Source organism: Cucurbita moschata, unplaced genomic scaffold (genome assembly GCF_002738365.1).
Source record: "Cucurbita moschata cultivar Rifu unplaced genomic scaffold, Cmos_1.0 Cmo_Scf00001, whole genome shotgun sequence".
NCBI lineage: Eukaryota > Viridiplantae > Streptophyta > Magnoliopsida > Cucurbitales > Cucurbitaceae > Cucurbita > Cucurbita moschata.
In genome coordinates this window covers 7,393,706-7,414,462 of record NW_019268517.1, presented here as the reverse complement: position 1 = coordinate 7,414,462, position 20,757 = coordinate 7,393,706, and the positions used below count along the sequence as shown (strand labels likewise).

At 35.5% G+C, this 20,757-nt stretch overlaps 5 protein-coding genes across 10 annotated transcripts in view; 2 read left to right on the top strand and 3 right to left on the bottom strand.

The window, feature by feature from the left end:
* LOC111448599 (putative disease resistance protein RGA4) overlaps window positions 1-8,125 on the bottom strand; it is a 16,373-nt gene extending 8,248 nt beyond the window's left edge. Inside the window, exons 1-2 of the mRNA XM_023088283.1 lie at window positions 6,347-8,125; window positions 2,855-2,860 (exon numbers count right to left, since the gene is read on the bottom strand). Coding sequence (XP_022944051.1) covers window positions 2,855-2,860; window positions 6,347-7,906 — 1,566 coding nt within the window. The 5' untranslated portion in view covers window positions 7,907-8,125. The remainder of the gene's footprint in view (window positions 1-2,854; window positions 2,861-6,346) is intronic.
* LOC111448619 (putative disease resistance protein RGA1) lies at window positions 3,906-6,320 on the bottom strand. 2 transcript variants are annotated; one of them, XM_023088313.1, is made up of 3 exons: window positions 4,760-6,320; window positions 4,562-4,696; window positions 3,906-4,453 (listed from the first exon to the last, which is right to left on the bottom strand). In XM_023088313.1, exons 1-2 carry the CDS (start codon window positions 5,686-5,688, stop codon window positions 4,606-4,608), a joined length of 1,020 nt encoding a protein of 339 aa, XP_022944081.1. In that variant the 5' UTR covers window positions 5,689-6,320; the 3' UTR covers window positions 3,906-4,453; window positions 4,562-4,605. The 2 variants fall into 2 exon arrangements, with proteins under 2 accessions (XP_022944081.1, XP_022944072.1); XM_023088304.1 differs by having other exon boundaries at window positions 4,562-6,320.
* Window positions 8,126-12,829: 4,704 nt separating the features above from the next.
* On the top strand, window positions 12,830-14,595 carry LOC111448778 (bifunctional bis(5'-adenosyl)-triphosphatase/adenylylsulfatase FHIT-like). The gene is made up of 5 exons (XM_023088522.1): window positions 12,830-12,939; window positions 13,123-13,288; window positions 13,756-13,902; window positions 13,987-14,085; window positions 14,261-14,595. The coding sequence occupies exons 2-5, from the start codon at window positions 13,160-13,162 to the stop codon at window positions 14,375-14,377; spliced, it is 492 nt and encodes a 163-aa protein (XP_022944290.1). The 5' UTR covers window positions 12,830-12,939; window positions 13,123-13,159; the 3' UTR covers window positions 14,378-14,595.
* A 1,607-nt stretch (window positions 14,596-16,202) lies between these two features.
* Window positions 16,203-18,956, top strand: LOC111449598 (DEAD-box ATP-dependent RNA helicase 47, mitochondrial). Its single transcript, XM_023089561.1, has 2 exons — window positions 16,203-16,391; window positions 16,976-18,956. The coding sequence occupies exon 2, from the start codon at window positions 17,118-17,120 to the stop codon at window positions 18,777-18,779; it is 1,662 nt and encodes a 553-aa protein (XP_022945329.1). The 5' UTR covers window positions 16,203-16,391; window positions 16,976-17,117; the 3' UTR covers window positions 18,780-18,956.
* A 280-nt stretch (window positions 18,957-19,236) lies between these two features.
* The window catches only part of LOC111447738, an 18,956-nt gene continuing 17,435 nt past the window's right edge, over window positions 19,237-20,757 (bottom strand). For 4 of the 5 annotated variants that reach the window (XM_023087058.1, XM_023087070.1, XM_023087109.1 and 1 more), the window contains 3 exons: window positions 20,498-20,593; window positions 20,216-20,402; window positions 19,237-19,535 (listed from right to left, as the gene is read on the bottom strand). In XM_023087058.1, coding sequence (XP_022942826.1) covers window positions 19,495-19,535; window positions 20,216-20,402; window positions 20,498-20,593 — 324 coding nt within the window. In that variant the 3' untranslated portion in view covers window positions 19,237-19,494. Of the gene's footprint in view, window positions 19,536-19,610; window positions 19,722-20,215; window positions 20,403-20,497; window positions 20,594-20,757 lie in introns of all 5 variants that reach the window. The other variant, XR_002711319.1, reaches the window with a different exon arrangement.

Genomic DNA, 20,757 nt, shown 5'->3' with positions numbered 1-20,757 from the left:
CAGACGTGGAGTCTGGAGGATATGCCACCGGGACACCGAGCCATAGGGCTCAAATGGGTCTTCAAACTGAAGCGCAACGAAAAAGGAGAAGTTGTGAAGCACAAGGCTCGTCTGGTGGCGAAGGGCTACGTCTAGAAGCAAGGAGTGGACTTCGAAGAGGTATTTGCGCTAGTAGCAAGGTTAGAATCCGTTCGTTTCTTGCTGGCAATTGCAGCACATCACTCTTGGGAGGTTCACCATATGGACGTAAAGTCTGCTTTCCTTAACGGAGAGTTGAAGGAGACCGTCTATGTTCGACAACCACCTGGCTTCCTGGATAACGACAACCCTAATAAGGTACTGCGCCTGCACAAAGCACTCTACGGGCTTCGACAAGCCCCACGAGCCTGAAACGCGAAGCTCGACAGTACCCTACTGTCACTGAATTTCAAACGTTGTGCCTCTGAGCATGGCATGTACACGTACGGCCACGGCAAAAAGCGACTGATCGTGGGAGTGTACGTCGACGACCTCATAATCACTGGAGGCGACGTGGGAGTCCTCGGAAGGTTCAAGAAGGAGATGTCGAAAAACTTCGAGATGAGCGATCTCGGTGTGCTCAGCTACTACCTTGGCATCGAAGTGCAACAGAACTCTTCCGGCATTTCCATCTGCCAAAGTGCATACGCGAGGAAGCTGCTGGACACAACTGGGCTTGTGGACAGTAATCCTACCAGGACGCCAATGGAGGCCCGACTTCAACTAAGGAAGGCCGGCACTACGACGACAGTCGACTCCACCAATTACCGCAACATTGTCGGGAGTCTGCGCTATCTGGTAAACTCTCGTCCTGATCTTGCTTATTCTGTTGGCTATGTGAGCAGGTTTATGGAAGCACCTAGGGAGGAGCATCTAGTGGCTGTCAAGCGCATCCTGCGCTATGTAGCCGGAACTAGAGGCTGGGGTGTGAGATATTGTGCAGGGAGCGGAAAGGAGAAACTCAAGCTGGTCGGCTACAGTGATAGTGACATGGCCGGTGACGTTGATGATCGTAAGAGCACCAGTGGAATGATCTACTTTCTCTCAGGCGGCGCGATCTGCTGGCAATCAACAAAACAGAAGGTGGTTGCTTTGTCTTCCTGCGAAGCAGAATACATCGCCGCTTCGATGGCAGCAACACAAGGGATCTGGCTTGCACGACTAATGGAAGAACTCATTGGGAGAGAAAGCGATCCACCAATGTTATACGTAGACAACAAAGCTATGATCTCCCTGATCAAAAATTCTGTTTTGCACGACCGGAGCAAGCACATAGAAATCAGATTCCACTACATTCGAGAATGTGCAGATCGAGGGCTCATCAAGATTGATTTCATCCTAACAGAGAAACAACTTGGAGACATTTTCACCAAGTCCCTGGCGCGGGTGAAATTCGAAGAACTACGCTCAAAGATCGGAGTTCAAATAATAAAGTACAGCTTTTAGGAGGAGATTGTTAAATAAAAGCCATGCCTTATTTAGTTACATCTTAATTCACGCGAATGGAGAAGCGTGATTCTAGGAGCCATTGTTTTGGCAATTTGGGCGAAGTCTTCGTCCACTTCTTCTATTTTTGTATAATTGGTTTTTCTATTTTTGTAATTAGATTTGTTATTTAAACCGTTCAACTGAAGTAAAATAAAAACATCGAGTCTTCAGCATTATCAGCGAATCTCTCACTCTCTCTCCTTTTACTTCCGCTAATTTTTCCTTCGAAGAAACCTTCGGCCAATTTTTCGTCGACACTGTCTTCCGAATTGCCAGAGTCAACAATGGTCACTTCTTCCTCAGGCAAAGAATCAAGCGAGAGTTGGTTGATTGACAGTGGGTGCACAAATCACATGACATATGACAAGGAGTCTTTTGAGGAATTAAGAGACATCGAAGATAAGAGAGTGAGGATTGGCAATGGTGAACACTTGGAAGTCAAGGGAAAAGGCACAGTAGCTATAACAAGTTATGAAGTGTTGTTTGAGAATAAGCCGTGCTTGATCAAAGATGCTAGTGGCAAAGACTTGTTCAATGTCAAAATGGAAGGAAAAAGTTTTACTCTAAATCCGACGGCATTTATATCCAGAGTTAGTGCCACTGAGATTTGGCACAAAAGTCTTAGACACTTTCATCATCGAGGTTTGCTTCAGATCCAATCAAAGAAGCTGGTAGAAGAACTCACTGACATTGATGAGGACATGCCTCCTTACCGTGCTTGTAATTTTGGGAAGCAATATAGGCAACCCTTTCCTAAACAGGCATGGAGAGGCTCGAAAAAGCTGTAACTAGTTACTGATCTTTGTGGTCCTCAGCGAACACCATTATTAAATGGTAATCTTTATTACATTGCTTTTATTAATGAACTAACAAGAATGTGTTGGATATTCTTGCTGAAGCAAAAGTCAGAAGTTGCGGGTGTATTTTGGAAATTCAAAGCCAAAGTTGAGAATAAAGGTTCATGCTTGATTCAGACTATAAGATCAGATAATGGCAAGGAGTACACTTCAGAAACTTTTAATAGGTTTTGTGAAAAGGTTGAAATTGAACATCAATTGACAACACCATACACTCCTCAACAGAATGGTCAGGAGGAATAGATTCATAATAGAGATGATGAGATGCATGCTTCATAAGAAGGATCTTCCAAAACGTTTTTGGGGAAAAGCAGCAAACACTATTATGCGCTTGCAAAATCGAATTTCAACAAAAGTTATGAAGAACCTGACACCATTTGAAGTTTAGTATGGTTACAAACCTTCTTTAAAGCTTCTTAGAGTATTTGGGACTCTTTGTTTCACTTACATTTCACAGGTCAAGCATGATAAGCTTGACAAAAAGTCAGAAGTTGACATCTTTGTTGGGTATAGCATTATATCCACAGCTTACAGAGTTTTTCAACCACACACTAGTCGTGTTATTGTGAGCCAAGATGTTCATTTTGGTAGCATGTTAAAATAGTCTGAAGATGAACGACTAAAAGAGTCTGAAGATGAACAACAAGATGCTTTGGTTGAGGATGCACCTATTAGAGAAGGAGCTTTCGGTAATCGAGAAAAACAAAATCTGAGAGTTGGTTGATCGACCTCTAAATAAAAAGATAATTGGAGCAAGATGGGTGTTCGGAAAAAAGCTTGGAGTTCACAGCATCTAAACAAGGAGGAGTGTTAAAGATCACGTATTTGTTTAGATTGCTGTCAATGAGTATCTAATTAAATCTAGTTAGATTTAGTTTTGATTTTATTTAATTTTGATTTGATTTAGTTTTTTATTTGAGTACGGGTTTGTTCCCAGATTTTCGGCAGATTTTTTAGGTAGATTTTCTAAATATCTTTTTCTATTCTTTGTCTATATATATAGAGCATTCTTGCTCTTCATTATTCAATCTTCCCATCAATTATTCAATCAATCCCCCCTTCACTAGCCATATTCAAAATACTGCTAAAATGATATACTTTTGTGTTTGTCTCAAATAAATGCTAATTAATGTTTAATATGTCTCAAATAAATGCTAATTAATGTTTAATATGCATATGATATACTACTATTTGTTTAACTTAATTACATGTTTATCCATATGTGATATACCGTTGAAATATTCAAAATATAAATAAAATGATACACTCGTGCATCTATCTAGAATGAATATTGATCAATGTCTAATATATTCTTAATATTCTCAACATATTACTACTAAAAATGATGTACTCATATTTTTGCCTCAAATGAATCTTGACTTATTATTTGTATATCGATGGAAAACTCGAAATGTTAATAAAACATTGAATCTTAATTGATGTTAACAAAATTACATGCTTGCATGTATAATAATGTAATACAAACTATCAAACATGAGCTAAAATTATTCATGAATATAAACAATCTTAAGCCCAACAACATTGAAGCAGGTGAAAAGTAAAATATATAAATAATCAATCAAACATATCTCAATGTCATAAGCGTACCAACAATAAACATATCCTTGACTGATGCTTATCAATAATGAAATTATTAGTGATTAAGACCTATAAGTTATATAGATCTCTCGTATTAACTAAGAATTATCAATCATATGAATTTATAAAAGTATTTCATGATAGACATCTACCATATATAGAATCAATTTGGTAATGCTACCAAAGAAACCAACACGACATTACCCAATTGATTGAACAACGATGAATTAAAATTACAAATCAATGAGCACAAATAATAATAATCAACAACTTTGAATGGGGGCACTAACAGCAAAAGGATTCGTACCTGAATGATTGGAAGCAACACATCAAACTGATATTCTCATTTTCTTTTGTTGCATGAAGATTATTCTCAATTTAAGTGCGGATTTTGAAGGACGAATAATTTTAGAGCAATATAATTGTAATCCTCCCCCAATATAATTCTTGATGTCTTGCATATGAGGTTCGAGAGAATGCAGTAAGATGTGCTGTAATAATGGTTCATAAAGATTCAAGTCAAGGAAATTGATTGAAATGATTACATAATTAGTTTTTAGGAAATATAAAGATAATTAACGCAAAATGACTTTACGTACCTGATAATGCCTATGGTTGATGGATGAATAAGTTTTTCTTCTCTTCAATGCCAAAGATATAAAATGTTTACACGAGGAATATGAGAAATTTTTTGCCAATCTTCTCCTCTTCCTTCCTCGTACCTCTTTCCCAATTTAGAGCAGTTCCAAATTTTCAATGATTTTAAAGAGGGGAGGTGGTGAATCCCTTCTGGCAATGAAGTGAGCATTGGACATAAGATAATCGATAGTTCTGAGAGTGAAGTAAGGCTGCCCATCCATTCGGGTAGAGTTTTTAAATTTAGACACCATTCTATCCGAATGGTTTGAAGAGTTGTCACATGTTGTATCCCATTGGGCAAATACTCCAACTTGGGTATATTATAAAGATGTAAAAAGCGAAGACTTTGAAACTCTTTCCATAGTAATTCATGAGTACGATGTTGTACGAGAGAAGAAGACATTTGTAAGCTTTTGAAATCTCTCGGCGTAAGTTGCTCAAGATTTTTGAAATAATAGAATAACTCTTTTGGCATAAACTCAAGATCATCCATTCTACTAAGTTCAAAAGAAGATACTTTAGACTGAGTAGAAGAAGACTCTTCAACACAATGACTTACCGTCATTTCAATTACTGTATCAAGTAGTTGTAGACTAACCATACTTATTTGGAGTTTCTTTAGAGGTGCATGCCAAGGAATTGAAGCCAATTTAGGACAATTATCGATTGTAAGTTGACAAAGGCAAGGCACTTTTGTATGAAAGGAGGCACTATTTGGAGAAGATTCTGCTGAAATTTCACCTTTCCACCAACCTTTTAAATTGGGCATGTTTACAATGCTTAATTTTTCAAGGGATGGTAGAAACGTGGACGAATAAGGATAATTATTGTTGTCAATGTACTCAATGCAAGGTAATAATTGAAGGCCCAAACGCTTGAGAAGTGGAAATTGATCGAATCGTGGGAGAGATTCTAATTTGACGCAATCTGAAAGCTTTATGTCGATCAAGTAAACAAGGACATTAGAGGATAACCAATCACATAGCTTGACTTCTTGATATCCACATATATGTACCTTTTGAACGTTTAAATGTGGTTGTAAACATTCTAACACTCCTTTGTAGTCATTATTTACGAAAATATTCATAGTCTCATCTTTGGAATAATTCCAAACAAACTTCAACTTTCGAATATCCGACTTCTGTTGCAAGTTAAAATGATGCTTTTCTAGATCATCAATTGTACAAAATTCCAAACCTTTAATGGTTAATGATCCCCTCAACTTGCTCAGTCTATTCAACTCACTTAAATCACACCCAACATCAGACCAGTAAGCTCACCTAGTCCTTTGGGTGAATGAGTCAAAGATTTGCAACCACTTAAATCAAGATGCTTAAGCTTGACACATTTTTTAATATCTTTTGGCAATTCTTTTAACATTAAACATTTTTTTGAGGACGAGTGTTTCCAAATTATTCCATTCATCTATCGAATTTGGAAGGAATTCTATATTCAAACTAGCAAGGCTTAGATACCTAAGCTTCCTCCAATTTTTTGCATCTCTCGGCAACTTTTCTAATAATATACACCCATCAAGAATAAGTGTTTCCAAATTATACAATTCATTCATAGAGTTCGGAAGGAAACGAAGTCCAATTTGACATATTTCCAAATATCTTAAATGTTTCAACTTGCCAATAGATTTAGGCAATACTTGAACAGTCAAATCAATGCTCAAATTCAACCTCAGCGTTCTTAATTGCAAAAACTTGGTAAATATTAGTTTAAGGACTTTTTTGCCATCCTTGAGCATCAATAATTAATGTCCTCAAATTTTTTGCCTCAAACAATAATTTCAAGGACTCCAATTTTATACCGAATTTACGGTAAATTGAGATATGTCTGGTTCTTTCAATGACCACCCTATCATTCACTTCCATAGAAACACATTCATTTTTCATTATTGAACAAGCAAGATCATGCATCAAATCATGCATCTTACACTCTACTATGTCACCCATCTCATTTCTTGTGACATCTTGAAAGAATGATCTTGATAATAATTCCATGAAATAATCTTCTCCAATATCATTTGGCTCAATTGTTCCAATTGATTGAACGAAACTTTGCGCCACCCATTGCTTTATCATATCATCCTTTTGAAAGATATAATCTTTGGGGAATAAAGAACAATATGTAAAACATTGCTTCAAACTCGATGGAAGATGATTATAACTGAGCTCCAATATTGATAGCATGAATTGTGCCTCTTCTCTTTGCTCCAAAACTCGAGAAAACTCTTTATCCTTGAAAGCCAACCAAAGATGATGTTCTGGTTTTTTAGCATACAAAAGACTTCCTATGATTCTTATTGCAAGAGGAAGGCCTTTTAACTTTGCCACAATCTCCTTTCCAATTTTGACTATATCTGAATTTGCAAGTTCTTTTTCTGGTTTCTCATCTCTGAAAGCCACTTTTTTAAACAATAGCCAAGCGCTTTGATAGTCCAATTGCCCTAAAACATAAGATAAAATTGTATCAAAAGTCTCTGCAACTCGCTGATGACGTGTTGTGATCAATATTCTACTACCTTTTGCACCATCCTTTAACAATGTTTTAAGCTTAACCCATTTCTCGTAATTTTCATTCCACACATCATCCATGATGAGCAAGTACTTTTTCCCATCAATATGCTTTCGAAGTTCACTTTGTAAAAACTCTATTTGAAGGATCTCAGGCTTCTTTCCTGTTGCAGACTCTATAATCTTTTGAACAATAACATTCACATCAAACTGTTCCGAAATACACACCCATAATTTCAACATAAAATGTTTTGTTGTGTTCTCATCATTGTAGACAGATTGTGCAAGTGCGGTCTTTCCCAATCCTCCCATTCCAACTATGGCAATCGTTGCAATATTCTCCTTGGCTTCAATATTTGTATCTAACAGAAGATCCATAATTGCTTTTTTGTCGTCCTCCCTACCAACCACTTCATCATCATGTATAATAGAGTAAGTCTCTCGAGTCTCCCTCAGCTCATCAATTCGAGTATCTCTAACACTCTTCGAGCAATGAAATTGTGTTTTATCGACATCAATAGCATTCAGTTTTTCTCTAATATCTTTAATTCTGTGACTCATTTTAAAACGAAATGCAATATGATGAGGCATAGACAAAACTTCGCGTACCTCTTTCACCCCTCTTCTACTTTCGGCTATAACTTGCCGCCTCAAGGTTTCATAAGCAAACTCGTCAATCAAGTCATCGGCATCGTAGAAAACATCCTTGACCCTTGAAATCCAATTCTTCTTTTCATGGTTCTTGAACTGTTGCTCCTCTGCATCAAGAAGCGCAGCTTCCATGGCTTCAATGGTATGTTTGAGTTTGGTAAGCTCATCCTCGAGGCCCCAAAGCAATTGAAACTCAGCGAGTGCAGGAGAGCCCAATTTGGTTACAAGGGTGCCGCAATATTGTATAGAATTGATTCCGCCATTGCAATGTTTCCAATAACTTCGAATGAGATTTCTTCTTCTTCTTATTCTTATACTGAATTTGAAGGTGTTAGATTGCGTAATCCTTTTTTCTTCCTAACATTTCAACCACTTAACAAAATATCCACTTTGTCGGCTGTTAAGAATAGTCTTTGGAGGGTTCCACATGCATGTGCTTCGCAATTACTCATAACCTTACATCCCATCTACCATCCTACACTCTTCCATTTGTGATTTAATGATCAAAATAAATTATAATTAATCCTTTTATTTTCAAAAATTATACTCATATTTTTGGTAATTCTAAGTTACGGATATAATTTGTCATTATTGTGTGACATTAATTATTACAAACAATCAATTAAATTTTCTTTTAATTGTAATGACCGAATTTTAATGAGCAAATTTTTTTATTTTTTCTTTTAAAATTTCAATTAAAAGAGTTTTATTGAGGGTCTTGGAGCACGAATCTCAAGATGGGGTAATCAATCTTGAATATTAAAGGTGCAACCTTATCTTAAATCAATCTCACGAAGAATAGTACGACATCATGCGTGAAGGTCCACTGTGGAAGGTTTGCTGGTGAGGCTTTTATTAGACTATAAAGGCACAATAAATATAGAAGAAGTGACTCGTGTGGTGGCAGACTAATGTGTCTACTTTTGTGGTCTCTTATCCACCTCAAGGTGGGTTTATGGAGGAACAGGCTCTTCCACATACGAAAGTGACACTAATGTTAAGTAGCATTCTTTCACGCACTATCCGGTTTAAGTTAAGCTCGACGTTAAGTTAAGCTCGATGATACTGAATTCTGTACTTAATGTTTGATAAGGGCATTATTAGGCCCAATCTAGGTCACTAATAGAACTAAAATCATGTAATTTAAATAATTGTGAGAAAAAATTTCATGCACAAAGTTGAAGGGAATGAACTCTTCATTCACGTAGCGGAAGCATTGGGACCGTTTTTATTTTTATTATGAATTAAAACAATAGCAATAAATATAAGAGTAAGAACTCTACCTTTGTAGAAACCTAGTTTGGAAGACTTCTTGGAGTATTCCAACCGTGCAAACGTTCTTCAACATTCCACAAATTCTTCCTTGCTGTGACTCAAACACAAAGGCAAGACTTTTCCATCCGCAAGAAAAGAAAGAACAGAAAAAGCGATTTTGGAGTTGATTCATTCAGACATATGTGGTCCCATCTCTCCAGCATCAAATGATAACAAGAAATATTTCATGACCCTTATTTAGTCGAAAAACATGGACTTATTTCTTGCATGCCAAATATGATTTGATTGCTTCAAGAAATTTTGTGCTACTATGAAGATGAAAACTGAAGAAGAGTCAAGGCTTTAAGAACGGCGAGAGGTGGAGAGTTCTGCTAGAACAAGTTTAGGAGCCTTTTGAAGGAAAATCCCAAAGGAATTGGAGAATAATAGTTTCGAGAATTCTCTGAAGATGTAATTTCATTCTCTAGAGAAAGTGGAAGAGATCGGTGTGTTTTAGCTCAACCCGAGTATTCTATTTACAGGGACTCTTGGAGAATCTTTGTCAAATAATATATTTACATATTTAATACATTAGGATATAATACCTTATGTAACTTATTTTTAAATATTATAAGATATCTTAATATATATTTAATTAATTTGAATCTCATTCAAATTTCAAATATATTTTTATTTAATATATCAAAATATATTAATTAATTTAATATTTAATTGTATCGAATACCAATAAATATATTTTTTTTCTTTTAATATATATAATATATTAAATATTAATTTGAACTCTTCAAATTAATATATTTTTTTTATTTATATCTAATATATCTAATATATTAAATATTAATTTAACCCTTGAAATTAAATATATTTTCTCCCTTTATTTAATAGGTCTAATATATTAAATATTAATTTAACATTTCAAATTAAATTTCTTTTCTCTTTTATATTTAATATATCTAATATATTAAATATCAATTTAAACACTTCAAATTTTATTTCAAATAAATTGAACCTTTAAGCATACTATGAGCTAGCAAGGGAACTTTATGGACCTACTGCACTATAAACTCCAATGATATAAAATTAATTAATTAAACTCTTTAATTAATCAAATTTTCATTCATTAACTATAGGTTACTCCACTATAGACCTAGAGTTGCACTCTTATGCCCCGTAGGACAAGTTATATCCATTGATATAACCATTACAAGCAAGTCGATCCTTCACGAGTTGTTTATAATTACAATTGGGTCAAAAGTCCGTTTTACCCCTATAATTACATTTTTCAAAGTACCACTGATTCTTTAATGAACAATTTGTTTATGATCCAATCATAAACCAAGTCCCTTTCGAGCCAATGAGAGGGTGGGCCCCATTGTTCAAGTCTCGAAATCAGTATTTAAGAGAACAACTCATCTACTTTCCTTATATGGAAAGAGTAAATTTCATCTCATGAGATTATGTTCCCAACTCCCTATTTGGTCGAGTCCCCAAAATGGTAAGCACATTGATTTGGCTAAAAGAGTCATTCTGGCCCATGTAAATGAAAGGACAAGTTCTCACAGGCACGAGTTCATAACTCACTCAGGATTAAGATCGAGTCGCATATAATCATCATGTGAAATATTAATCTTCTCATTAACGGATTTATAAGAGAGATTAAATATTTATTGGTTCAGTCTTATATATACAAATTCATTGTATAGGATATCCCCACTTACATGTCTCCACATGAACGATTTGGATCAAATCATTTGTAACAATTACAAATTGGGTCGTATTAAGAGTGTTACCAGGATAAAGCACCCAACCTTATCCATATACTATAAACTCTTTAAGTTATTACTTAACACAATCCTCTTGTATGTCAACCACATACGGTTCAAGATTACATTAATTAATAACCTTGGATTTCCATACCATGGCTAACGATTAAATTACAAATAAAATAATAAAAATTATTGTTAAAAACTAAATAATTAATTACAAGGCTTTAGGGCATAAATCCCAACAAAAGTCACCTAGTTTTCTTGAAACATTACCTTCTTGGGGCTCGAATGGAACTCGATCTTTCAATGACTATCTCTCTCGGGTTCTTTACAAGAATGACTCAATATGTTTCCCTAAAGCTGCACAAATAATTTTTAAAGGAAAACATTCACCTATGAACAATCACTTGGTAGTCCGTTGTCTCAATTTCGTCGACGTCGACGTCGTCTTCTGCACTCAGTTGAGTCTTGTCTCGCAGGGTCCGTGGTCTTCAACACTAGGTTGAGTTCGTGGTCATTAGCACTCGATAGTCGGTTGTCTCAGCACTTGAAAGAGGTGAAAATAAAATATATTTTTTAAACAACCCGAACCCTACTCGAAACTTTTGGGTTGGGTTGGGTTACCAATCTAACAAACTCGAACTTTTCGGTAGGTCTAAAAAATTCCTTCAATCCAATCCGACTCGACCCACGTACACCACTAGACCGCACAAGTCTCGAACGCTCCTCCACCTTGATCGGTTGCCAATGAACACATGAAAAAAAAATGGGGAAAGGGGTGAGTCCAAAAATATTCAGTAAGCAAACTACTTTAGGCTCTCATCGCATTTTTACCCTAATAAGTTATCACGAACTTATTTTCTAGGCTCTCGAAAGTTCGGGCTTATTCCAATACTTATCGGGGCCCGAGGCCATTACCATATTCACTAGGGACAACTTTCATGAGTCAACAATATGTATAATCTCAAGTCCCATTTTAGGACCAATCTACTAATTTCAGGTGTCAACTTGACCTATTTCTACTAGTAATAAAAATACTCACTTTGAGGTAACTACTTGTATAGTCCCAAGTCTATCTCCAAAACAGGTGTATGAAATCGCGGCCCCAACCTTGACTCATTTCTACATGCAATAGAAGAGCTAACGACTTGTGTAGTCTCAAGTCCCTTCTCAAGACTAATTTACGAAGTTGTGGCGTTAGCCTTGACCTGTTTCTACATGTAATAGAAACACTCTAGAAGGCCTTAGAGGTTCTGGTGACATCACACCCACGACTGTTAAGCCAATTAGTCTTTCTTAATTGTCCTTGTCGTGGAAGTTTCTTATAAAGGGAGAATAAAAAATTAAAAAAATATATATTATGAAATTAAATATACCTATATATAATTGTATGGTAATAAAATTATTATTTTTTAAATTGATTTCGTTCCACCCAAGAAATTCATAATTTTTTCATTTATTTGAATTCAATCCAAATAAATTTATAATCCAACCCTAAACCATATGAATTAAGTTGATCAAATTTTTTGGGTTATCGATTTTTTTTTAACACCTCAAGGGCCATCAACGTCTTAATCATGAACAAACGTTTAATTAAATATCTTTGCATTATTGATGGCTATAGATTTAAATAATATTGTCCTTTAGGGAAATGTTGACAATTCAACTCTAAAAAACACATCCATTTTTTATAAAAAATAAAAAATAATACCAATTTCGTTTTGAAGTGTTATTAGAATTAGGTAGAACATATTTTTCAAAATATTACTAAAATATGGATATATAATTATCGTTGGATAGATTTAAAATCTTAAAGAACATATTTTTACAACCAAACGTTACATAATCAAATCATTGTTCTATAAAATTAATCGAGAAGCAGACAAGTTAGTCCAAACACATCCACGCAGAGAGAACCAACGTATATTAAAAAAACCCGACCCATAGACATCGAAACCACTTAGCTCATCCAATGGGTTTTTTTATATTACAAATTTAATCCCAAAGGAAAAAGCTTTGCATACTTTAATGAATAATTTCCACTCCCAATTAGACTTTTTCCCTGTTCACAACTATCATCTTCTTCGTTTTGCTCTGCTCTCCATTTTTTGTGCAGCCAACAAGGTAATTATTTCATTCTTTATTGCTATATTTTTCAGGCAATTATGTTGGGGAAATTTGATGATGATCCAATTCAATCCATTGGGGATTTGAATAAATTTCAATTTCATGTGTAATTTTTATGTGATTTTTTTAGTTTGATCTGTAAATTTATCAAACATGAATTACGATGACGTTTTTGTGTAGAGTATAGAGACTACAATAGAACCCGAAAAGATAAAAGATGTCAAAAGGGATGACATCAGATTCAGAATACTACACATTCGGGCCTCACAAAATACATCCAAAGTTCATATTCTATACCACTAATCTTTCATATGCAATGGTCAACCTTCGTCCAGTTCTTCCTGGTATGCTTATATTTGTATGAATATCGTAATTAATCGCTCATGTTCGTGGATGTTCTAAACTATCAAATCTTGTTTCTTTTCAGGTCATATCCTTCTTCCCAGGCTATTTGTAGTGAATTTGAAATGAATTTTTTGAACGTTATTTTAACCACTTCAAAAAAAAAAAAAAAAAAAGTTAAAAGGGTAAGTTTGACATAATTTTCTAGAATTTTCAGTCCCTTGAAATTTTAAAAGCAACGATTAATTCTAAATAGTTTCGATATTTAGTTGACTATTAGTTGACCTAATAAAAAGATCGATTTTGTTGACGTATCATGAATATAGTTCAAAAATTCTTTTTGTTAATGGGATTGCTGAGTTCGAATCGACTCTTAAACTAAAGACATGTCAACCCGACAAAGTAGCTCGTTATTTTGATATAAGAACACATCTAAAGAAATGGAATGTGGTTTTGGCTTTGACAATAATACATGTGTTAGTGATCCCAAAGCGGGAGGTTAAGCGCTTTGGGGATCTGAATGCTGATGAGATATGCGACCTATGGCTCACAACCCAACTAGTTAGTGGCAAATTGGAGTCCTATCATAATGCTTCCTCCCTCACCTTGAACATCCAAGTAAGAAATAACTCATACTTTTAGACTTCTACTAACATTTAGCCACATGTTTACCGCTTAGCTCGATGTGTATATCAATGTCAGGATGGCCCCGAAGCAGGACAAAGTGTTCCACACGTTCACATTCATATTGTCCCACGAAAGTTCAGTGACTTTGCGAGAAATGATGATATCTACGATGCAGTAAGAATCATTCTTGTAATTTTACATTGAAGTTATTCAGTCTCTACTACACTCGAGATATTTTCGAATGACACATTTTTTGTCGAGGAAGGTGTGTCGTGTTGTGTTTTGTAGCACGATTTATGTTAGACGAAATTGAATATTATACTTTTTTTTTTCGTTCGTTCGTTCGTAGATGGATGAGAATGATAGAGCATTAAAGAAACATATTGATTTGGATGAGAAGAGGATGGATAGAGGATTTGAGGAGATGGCACAAGAAGCTGATGAATACACAAAGCTTTTCTTCTAGTTGTGATGGTTTTTGTTAATGTTTTAAAAGTCATTCAAGAAAAGAATTTATGAAAATGACGTTCCGCTCTACATCTGTTTTCAACGTCTTTCAGTCTCCTTTATAATTTGGACATTATAGTTACTTTAACTTGTTTATAAGAGTTAGATTGTCCTTAGAATGTTACTCGATTAATTTTGGACTTTTTTATGATTGTAATAGTAAAGAGGAATGTGTACGTAAAACCTTACCTTCTATTTTATACCATTTAATTTTTGTAATGAACATTTTGATAGTGGTTTATATGTGAAATCAAGGTTACTTTTAGATACCGAGGAATAGTTGAATCATTCCCATGAGGTTTGATGGCAATTTTCGAGATAATTTGAGGAACTTTGTTTCCAAATCTAGGGGAGAATCTTACACGGAGGAATACTAGAATCATCTCCATTAGGTCTGACGACAATCCTTAGGATAATTCGAGGATTATCGTTCAAAAATCTAAGAGAATCTTACATTGAGGACTACTAGAATCATCTCCATGAGGTCTGATGGTAATCGTCAGGATAATTCGAGGATTATCAGGGAGTTCTTATTTGTACAAATGGTACTTTGAAATTGAAACGAGCATGAAGAAATTAACGATACTTCTTTATCTTTTGAGTTGTTTTGCCAGATCGGTCGCTCAAGACCTTTGGTCTCTATCCGGATCGAATGAAAAAAATGGGATCACTTCTTATGGACTCGTTGAGAATGATTCGGATTTAGTTCATGACCTATTAGAAGTAGAAGGCACTCTGTTAGGATTGAGATCCTCACAAACAGAAAAAGATTCCAGTCGATTTGATAATGATCGAGTGACATTACTTCTTTAGCCCGAACCTAGGAATCCCTTAGATATGATACAAAATAGATCTTGTTCTTTGTTCTATCGTTGCTTAGAGATTTATCTATGAACAATATGAATCAGAGTTTGAAGAAGGGGAAGGAGAAGGAGTCCTCAACCTGCAACAGATAGAGGAGGATTTATTCAATCACATAGTTTGGGCTCCTAGCATATGACGCACTCATTCCAAAATCTAAGAGAATCTTACACCGAGGACTACTAGAATCATCTCCACGAGGTCGGATGGTAATCCTCAAGATAATTCGAGGATTATTATTCCCATATCTAAGAGAATCTTACACGAGAAACTAGAATCATCTCCACGAGGTTTGATGGTAATTCTCAAGATAATGTGAGGATTATCGTTCCAAAATCTAAAAGAATCTTACACACAGGACTACTACAATCATCTCCATGAAGTCTGATGACAATTCTTAGGATAATTCGAGGATTATCATTTCTAAATCTAAGAGAATCTTACACCGAGAACTACTAGAATAATCTCTACAAGGTCTTATGGTAATCATCAAGATACTTCGAGGATTATCATTCTCAAATCGAGAGGAATCTTACACGGAGGAGTATTAGAATCGCATGTATAAGGTTCGATGAAAATTAATTTCTGAACTAAACTCGAAATGACTACTCCAATGTGACCGAAAAACAAATTTATTATTGGAAGATCCAAAAAAAAAAAAAAAAAAAAAAAAATACAAGGGGTTGATTGTAATATTAATAAAATACGAGAGGTTGGCTGCAATATTCAATAAATTATTGAAGATAAATTGAAAAAATAAAAAATTTAGGGGCGTAATTGTAATATTAAATTAAATAGATTTATTTATTAAATTAAAATTTTAAGGGTGTATTGTAGAAACATAGTTGAGGGGTTTAAGAGTCATTTGCGAAATTTTGAGTAATAATAATTATTTTTTATTTGCTTTTGAAAATCTAATTTTTCTTTTGGATAGCACTACTACAGTCTCCACCCTTCCTCCTCCTAATTTTCCTTTTCCCCAAATCCGCTTCCATGCCGCCGTTCTGAGGGCGCCGTCGCCGGAGACTCGTTTTCCATTACCATAGCCGGAGTGGATCTTCTCCTTCTTCTTCTTCTTCTTCTTCCGTCGAATTATTTCTCTGGAGTGTAGTGTAAGTGGAGTTTCTTCTTCGTCCGTTCTATTTTTCATCTTTTTTTCACACTTAATTTCTCTTCCATGCTTTTTCTTTAGCTGTTGTTGCTTTAAGTTTCAAGGATTCTCCTCCATGCTCCAATTATTTGCCATATCTTACGTTTTTCCGCATCAAAATTGACTTGAGCTTGTACTTGGGAAAAGAAAAGAAGGGTTGTGGTTCAGGAATGTTTGTAGTTCAATGTCGCATTTTCGGTTGTTTTTTTAATAGAAAGAAGTTCTTGCATCTGTATTAATTCAGCTATGTTGCGAGCTTGTTGATAGCTTCACACTGCTTTGTCCACCACATGTTTGATAAAATGCCAACTTGTTTTCGGGTTCTCTTTATCATTAATTAAAATTACTGTCGCCTGTTTTACAAAAATCTTCAGTATTTGTTGATGGTGTGTGCAGATTCAGCGCATTCTACATGTTAATTTAAAGGTTAATCTGCCTGACAGGAAGCTGGATGGAATGATTCTTAATTGTTTATAAAAGTTGAATGTTAATTTGATGTATCATCATTGTTATCTTGACTGATTTTTTTCGTTTTGCTTGTTTCAGAATGTATTTGATATCATCTACTTGAATTGGAATTCGTTCTTGTTCAGAGAATTTTTGTAGCAATTGTCCTTGCTGGGTTATCAGAGTTGTGCTATTTTCTACACAGCTTATGTAATCATTTCTAGGGAGAACTGTGGAAAACATGAATGCTTTAATACCAAGCAGGTTATTTGTGTTTGCTGGAGAGTCGTTTTGCTTCCAAAAGTTACCTCGCGTTTATCGATCGACATGGTTTCACAGTGGTGTGTTTAGTCTTAGTAAGGCTGAGCTGAACCAAGGACCCCTTACTCTAGCAAGCCTTGGGTTCAAAAGTGAGTTTCAAAATACAGACAAGAGCAAAGTGAATAAGGTTACCGAGTTAGATTCTCCACGGGACGTCCCGAAAAGTAGAGTGAAGATGGTTCGAAACAATGAAAAAAAGGTGGTTGGAGTGAGAAAAATGGTAGAAGCAGAGATGGCTCCATTTTCTGCCAAGTCATTTTCTGAGCTTGGTCTTCCAGCTTTGTTGATAGAGAGGTTAGAAATTGAAGGCTTCACAGTTCCTACTGACATTCAATCTGCATCGATTCCGACCATTTTGAAAAACCATGATGTCGTCATTCAATCCTACACGGGTTCTGGAAAAACATTGGCATATATTCTTCCCATCCTTTCAGAAATAGGCCCGTTTAAGAAAACAGCTTCCAATTACAATGATGAACCTGGAAAGAAAAAGGAGATAGAGGCTGTTATTGTAGCTCCATCAAGGGAGCTGGGAATGCAAATTGTGAGGGAGTTTGAGAAGATATTAGGACCCGCAAACCGGAAAGTAGTTCAGCAGCTTGTCGGAGGTGCAAACCGAACAAGACAGGAGGAGGCTTTAAAGAAAAACAAACCTGCCATTGTTGTTGGGACACCAGGAAGAATTGCTGAAATCAGTGCATCAGGAAGGCTGCACACCCATGGTTGTAGCTTCTTGATCTTAGACGAGGTCGATGAACTACTTTCATTTAATTTTCGGGAAGACATGCATCGCATATTGGAACATGTTGGAAGAAGATCAGGTGCAAACTCACAAGGATCAGAAAATGCTCAAGCAAGAAGGGTGGAGCGTCAATTAGTCATGGTATCTGCAACAGTGCCATTCTCAGTAGTAAGAGCAGCTAAAAGCTGGGGGTGTGACCCTCTTCTTGTCAAGGCCAACAAGGTTGCCCCTCTTGACTCGGTTCCTCTCATGGGACCTGTAAATCCGAGAGGGCCTTCCTCTGGGCCGACTTCGAACACAACTTTGCAGAATCAGACCGCCATTGATACTCTACCTCCATCTTTAAAACACTACTATTGTACTTCGAGGTTGCAGCACAAGGTCGATATGTTAAGACGTTGTGTTCATGCACTCGATGCCAAATTCGTGATGGTTTTCATGAACCATACAAAGCAACTAAGGGACGTCGTCTTCAAGCTAAAGGCTCGTGGAATGAATGCGGCAGAGCTACATGGGGATCTCGGAAAACTTGGAAGATCGACTACTTTGAAAAGTTTCAAGAATGGTGAAATAAGAGTTCTAGTGACCAACGAATTATCTGCTAGGGGATTGGATATTGCTGAATGTGACCTTGTGGTTAATCTGGATTTGCCCACAGACTCGATTCACTACGCACACCGAGCGGGTCGGACAGGTCGGCTTGGTCGGATGGGGACGGTGGTGAGTATTTGCGAGGAGCCAGAAGTGTTTGTGGTGAAAAAACTGGAGAAGCAACTTGGTGTACCCATTTTAGGCTGTGATTTTATTGAGGGAAAGCTCGTGGATAAAGAGAAAAGCTAGGTAGGAGAACAATGGGAAGTTTGGTTGTGTTTGATTGAAAGCAGTTTTTTGAAATTTGTACGTTTGGTTAGGTAGTAAAAAATTTTGGTTAAGAAAGTGCTTTATTATTTTGAAGTAGTGTTCCCAAAACTTATCTCAAACTCGATCTAATTAGGTTTGTATATACATAATTTCGAAGTATATGTCCTAGAAAATGAAAAACTGGTTAGAATGGATATATTACTAGACCTATCACAATTCTGATCTCAAAACTGATACAATTAATCTAATTTGTATAAAAATATCAATTAATTTAACCAATTTAGGCTATTTAATTATCTATCGGTTATATCTTTTCATTATTTAGTTTCAATTTAATTTAATAGAAAGAATGATGTAGTGAATTGAGTTAATGGATCTGAGAAACTTATATAATAAAAATTCATTTCACCATACTTCAAAATGATCATTTTAAGTATAATCAAACACAAATGCAATTTTCGTTTTATTATAAAATGAAATATATTATGTACATTTATAGGCAAAACTCCACTCTTGATTGGATCACCCATAAGACTCGCCTTCGGCAAGTAAAATCTAGCCACATGGGACCAAACTCAATTTTCCCTTCCTACTCTTTCTTTCTAGCCACCGTGCAAAGTCATCGTTGGAAATTGCTAAATCCTTCTATTTTCTATCAATTATGAATCACACTTTGAATTTGTCACAAGTCATGTCATCTCTGAGTTGAGGCCTGCAAGGGGGTCATATCATAATCTGCAAGAATTTCAAGAAACTTTTAGGGCATATTTTCTAATTAATTTATTGAACTGGATAATTGCTGGAAATGACCTAAATCCAAAAAATTTATCAAGGCTTGCCTAATTTTACTTTTCCTGTCCTGTAAGTTCATTTTATTCTCTATCCTCCCTCATCACAATATGTCCCTCTACAGTCATTCATCTACAATCAATTACAACCAATTTTGGGTGAAAGGGTCAAACAAGCTACCTTCCAACATGTAGAAATTGATTACACAGGATAAAGAAAATATCACTCAATTTAGTTAATTAATAGTTACGACCTCACAAAGTTTAAATACAATAGATTATTTCAACTTTGGGAGGCATTCAATTTCAAAAATAGCTTAAGCATAGTTAACTTTAAGAGGTCAGAACTCAAATTTTAAGAGGTCATAATCTAAAACTCAATTGACTAAATCGGATCATATTTTAATAAAAAAAAAAATGCATAACGTTTTGAAACCTTGGTGGTGGAAGATAGCTTGTTCAACTATTCAACTCGAAAATAGTTGTAACTGGTTCTAGATGAAGGGCAACAAGATTTTTGGTTATCAGTTCTCCAATATCCTTTTTATCTTTCATTCTTTCTCAACAATTGTGGAGGAGGAAACAGCGTGCCAAAGGCTATGAAATCAATAATGGATAGAGAATTACCTGAAGAAGCAGGGAGATTATATTTTCGCTTTAGAAACGTGGAAGCTTCCGTATCTTTTTTGTGGCATAAGACTCGTACCAATGCCTGGGAATCGTTAAAATGAAGACTGCCATTATTACTACACGGATCCAATTCCGTAGAAATATCCCCACCTGAGCTCATCAGCAGTTGAATAATAGTTTCAGTCTGCAGAAAAGTGCACCAATTAGAAAACGCGGTCCATATGAAAAATTCTATAATAAGGACTTATAATATAAACTTGATCAACAAGATAAACAAACCGGAAGTGAATATAAGCCCAATATTTCTTCAGCAAATTTTGCTTCCTTCTCAACAAGAGTACGGGGAAGACCTTCTCCATCAGCTACAAAGAAGTCCTAGAATTGAAGATGCAAGAACAATATAAATATAATCGTTTATCGCAAACCACAAGTTCAATCAACCATTTCCTCTACTTACAAGCAAGGCTAAGGCATTAGTTTTTTTTTTTTTTTTTTTTTTTTTTTTTTTTTTTTTTTTTTTTTTTTTTTTTTTTTTTTTT

What these genes read in the sequence shown, in the direction of transcription:
- LOC111449598 (XM_023089561.1), top strand. Translation starts at nt 17,118, where the DNA reads ATGAATGCTTTAATACCAAGCAGGTTATTTGTGTTTGCTGGAGAGTCG.
- LOC111448778 (XM_023088522.1), top strand. Translation starts at nt 13,160, where the DNA reads ATGTCAAAAGGGATGACATCAGATTCAGAATACTACACATTCGGGCCT. An exon ending in TTCGTCCAGTTCTTCCTGGT is followed by an intron (nt 13,289 to 13,755) that starts ATGCTTATATTT and finishes TTGACAATAATA; the next exon opens with CATGTGTTAGTGATCCCAAA. An exon ending in CCCTCACCTTGAACATCCAA is followed by an intron (nt 13,903 to 13,986) that starts GTAAGAAATAAC and finishes TATCAATGTCAG; the next exon opens with GATGGCCCCGAAGCAGGACA.
- LOC111448619 (XM_023088304.1), bottom strand. Translation starts at nt 5,688, where the DNA reads ATGAATATTTTCGTAAATAATGACTACAAAGGAGTGTTAGAATGTTTA.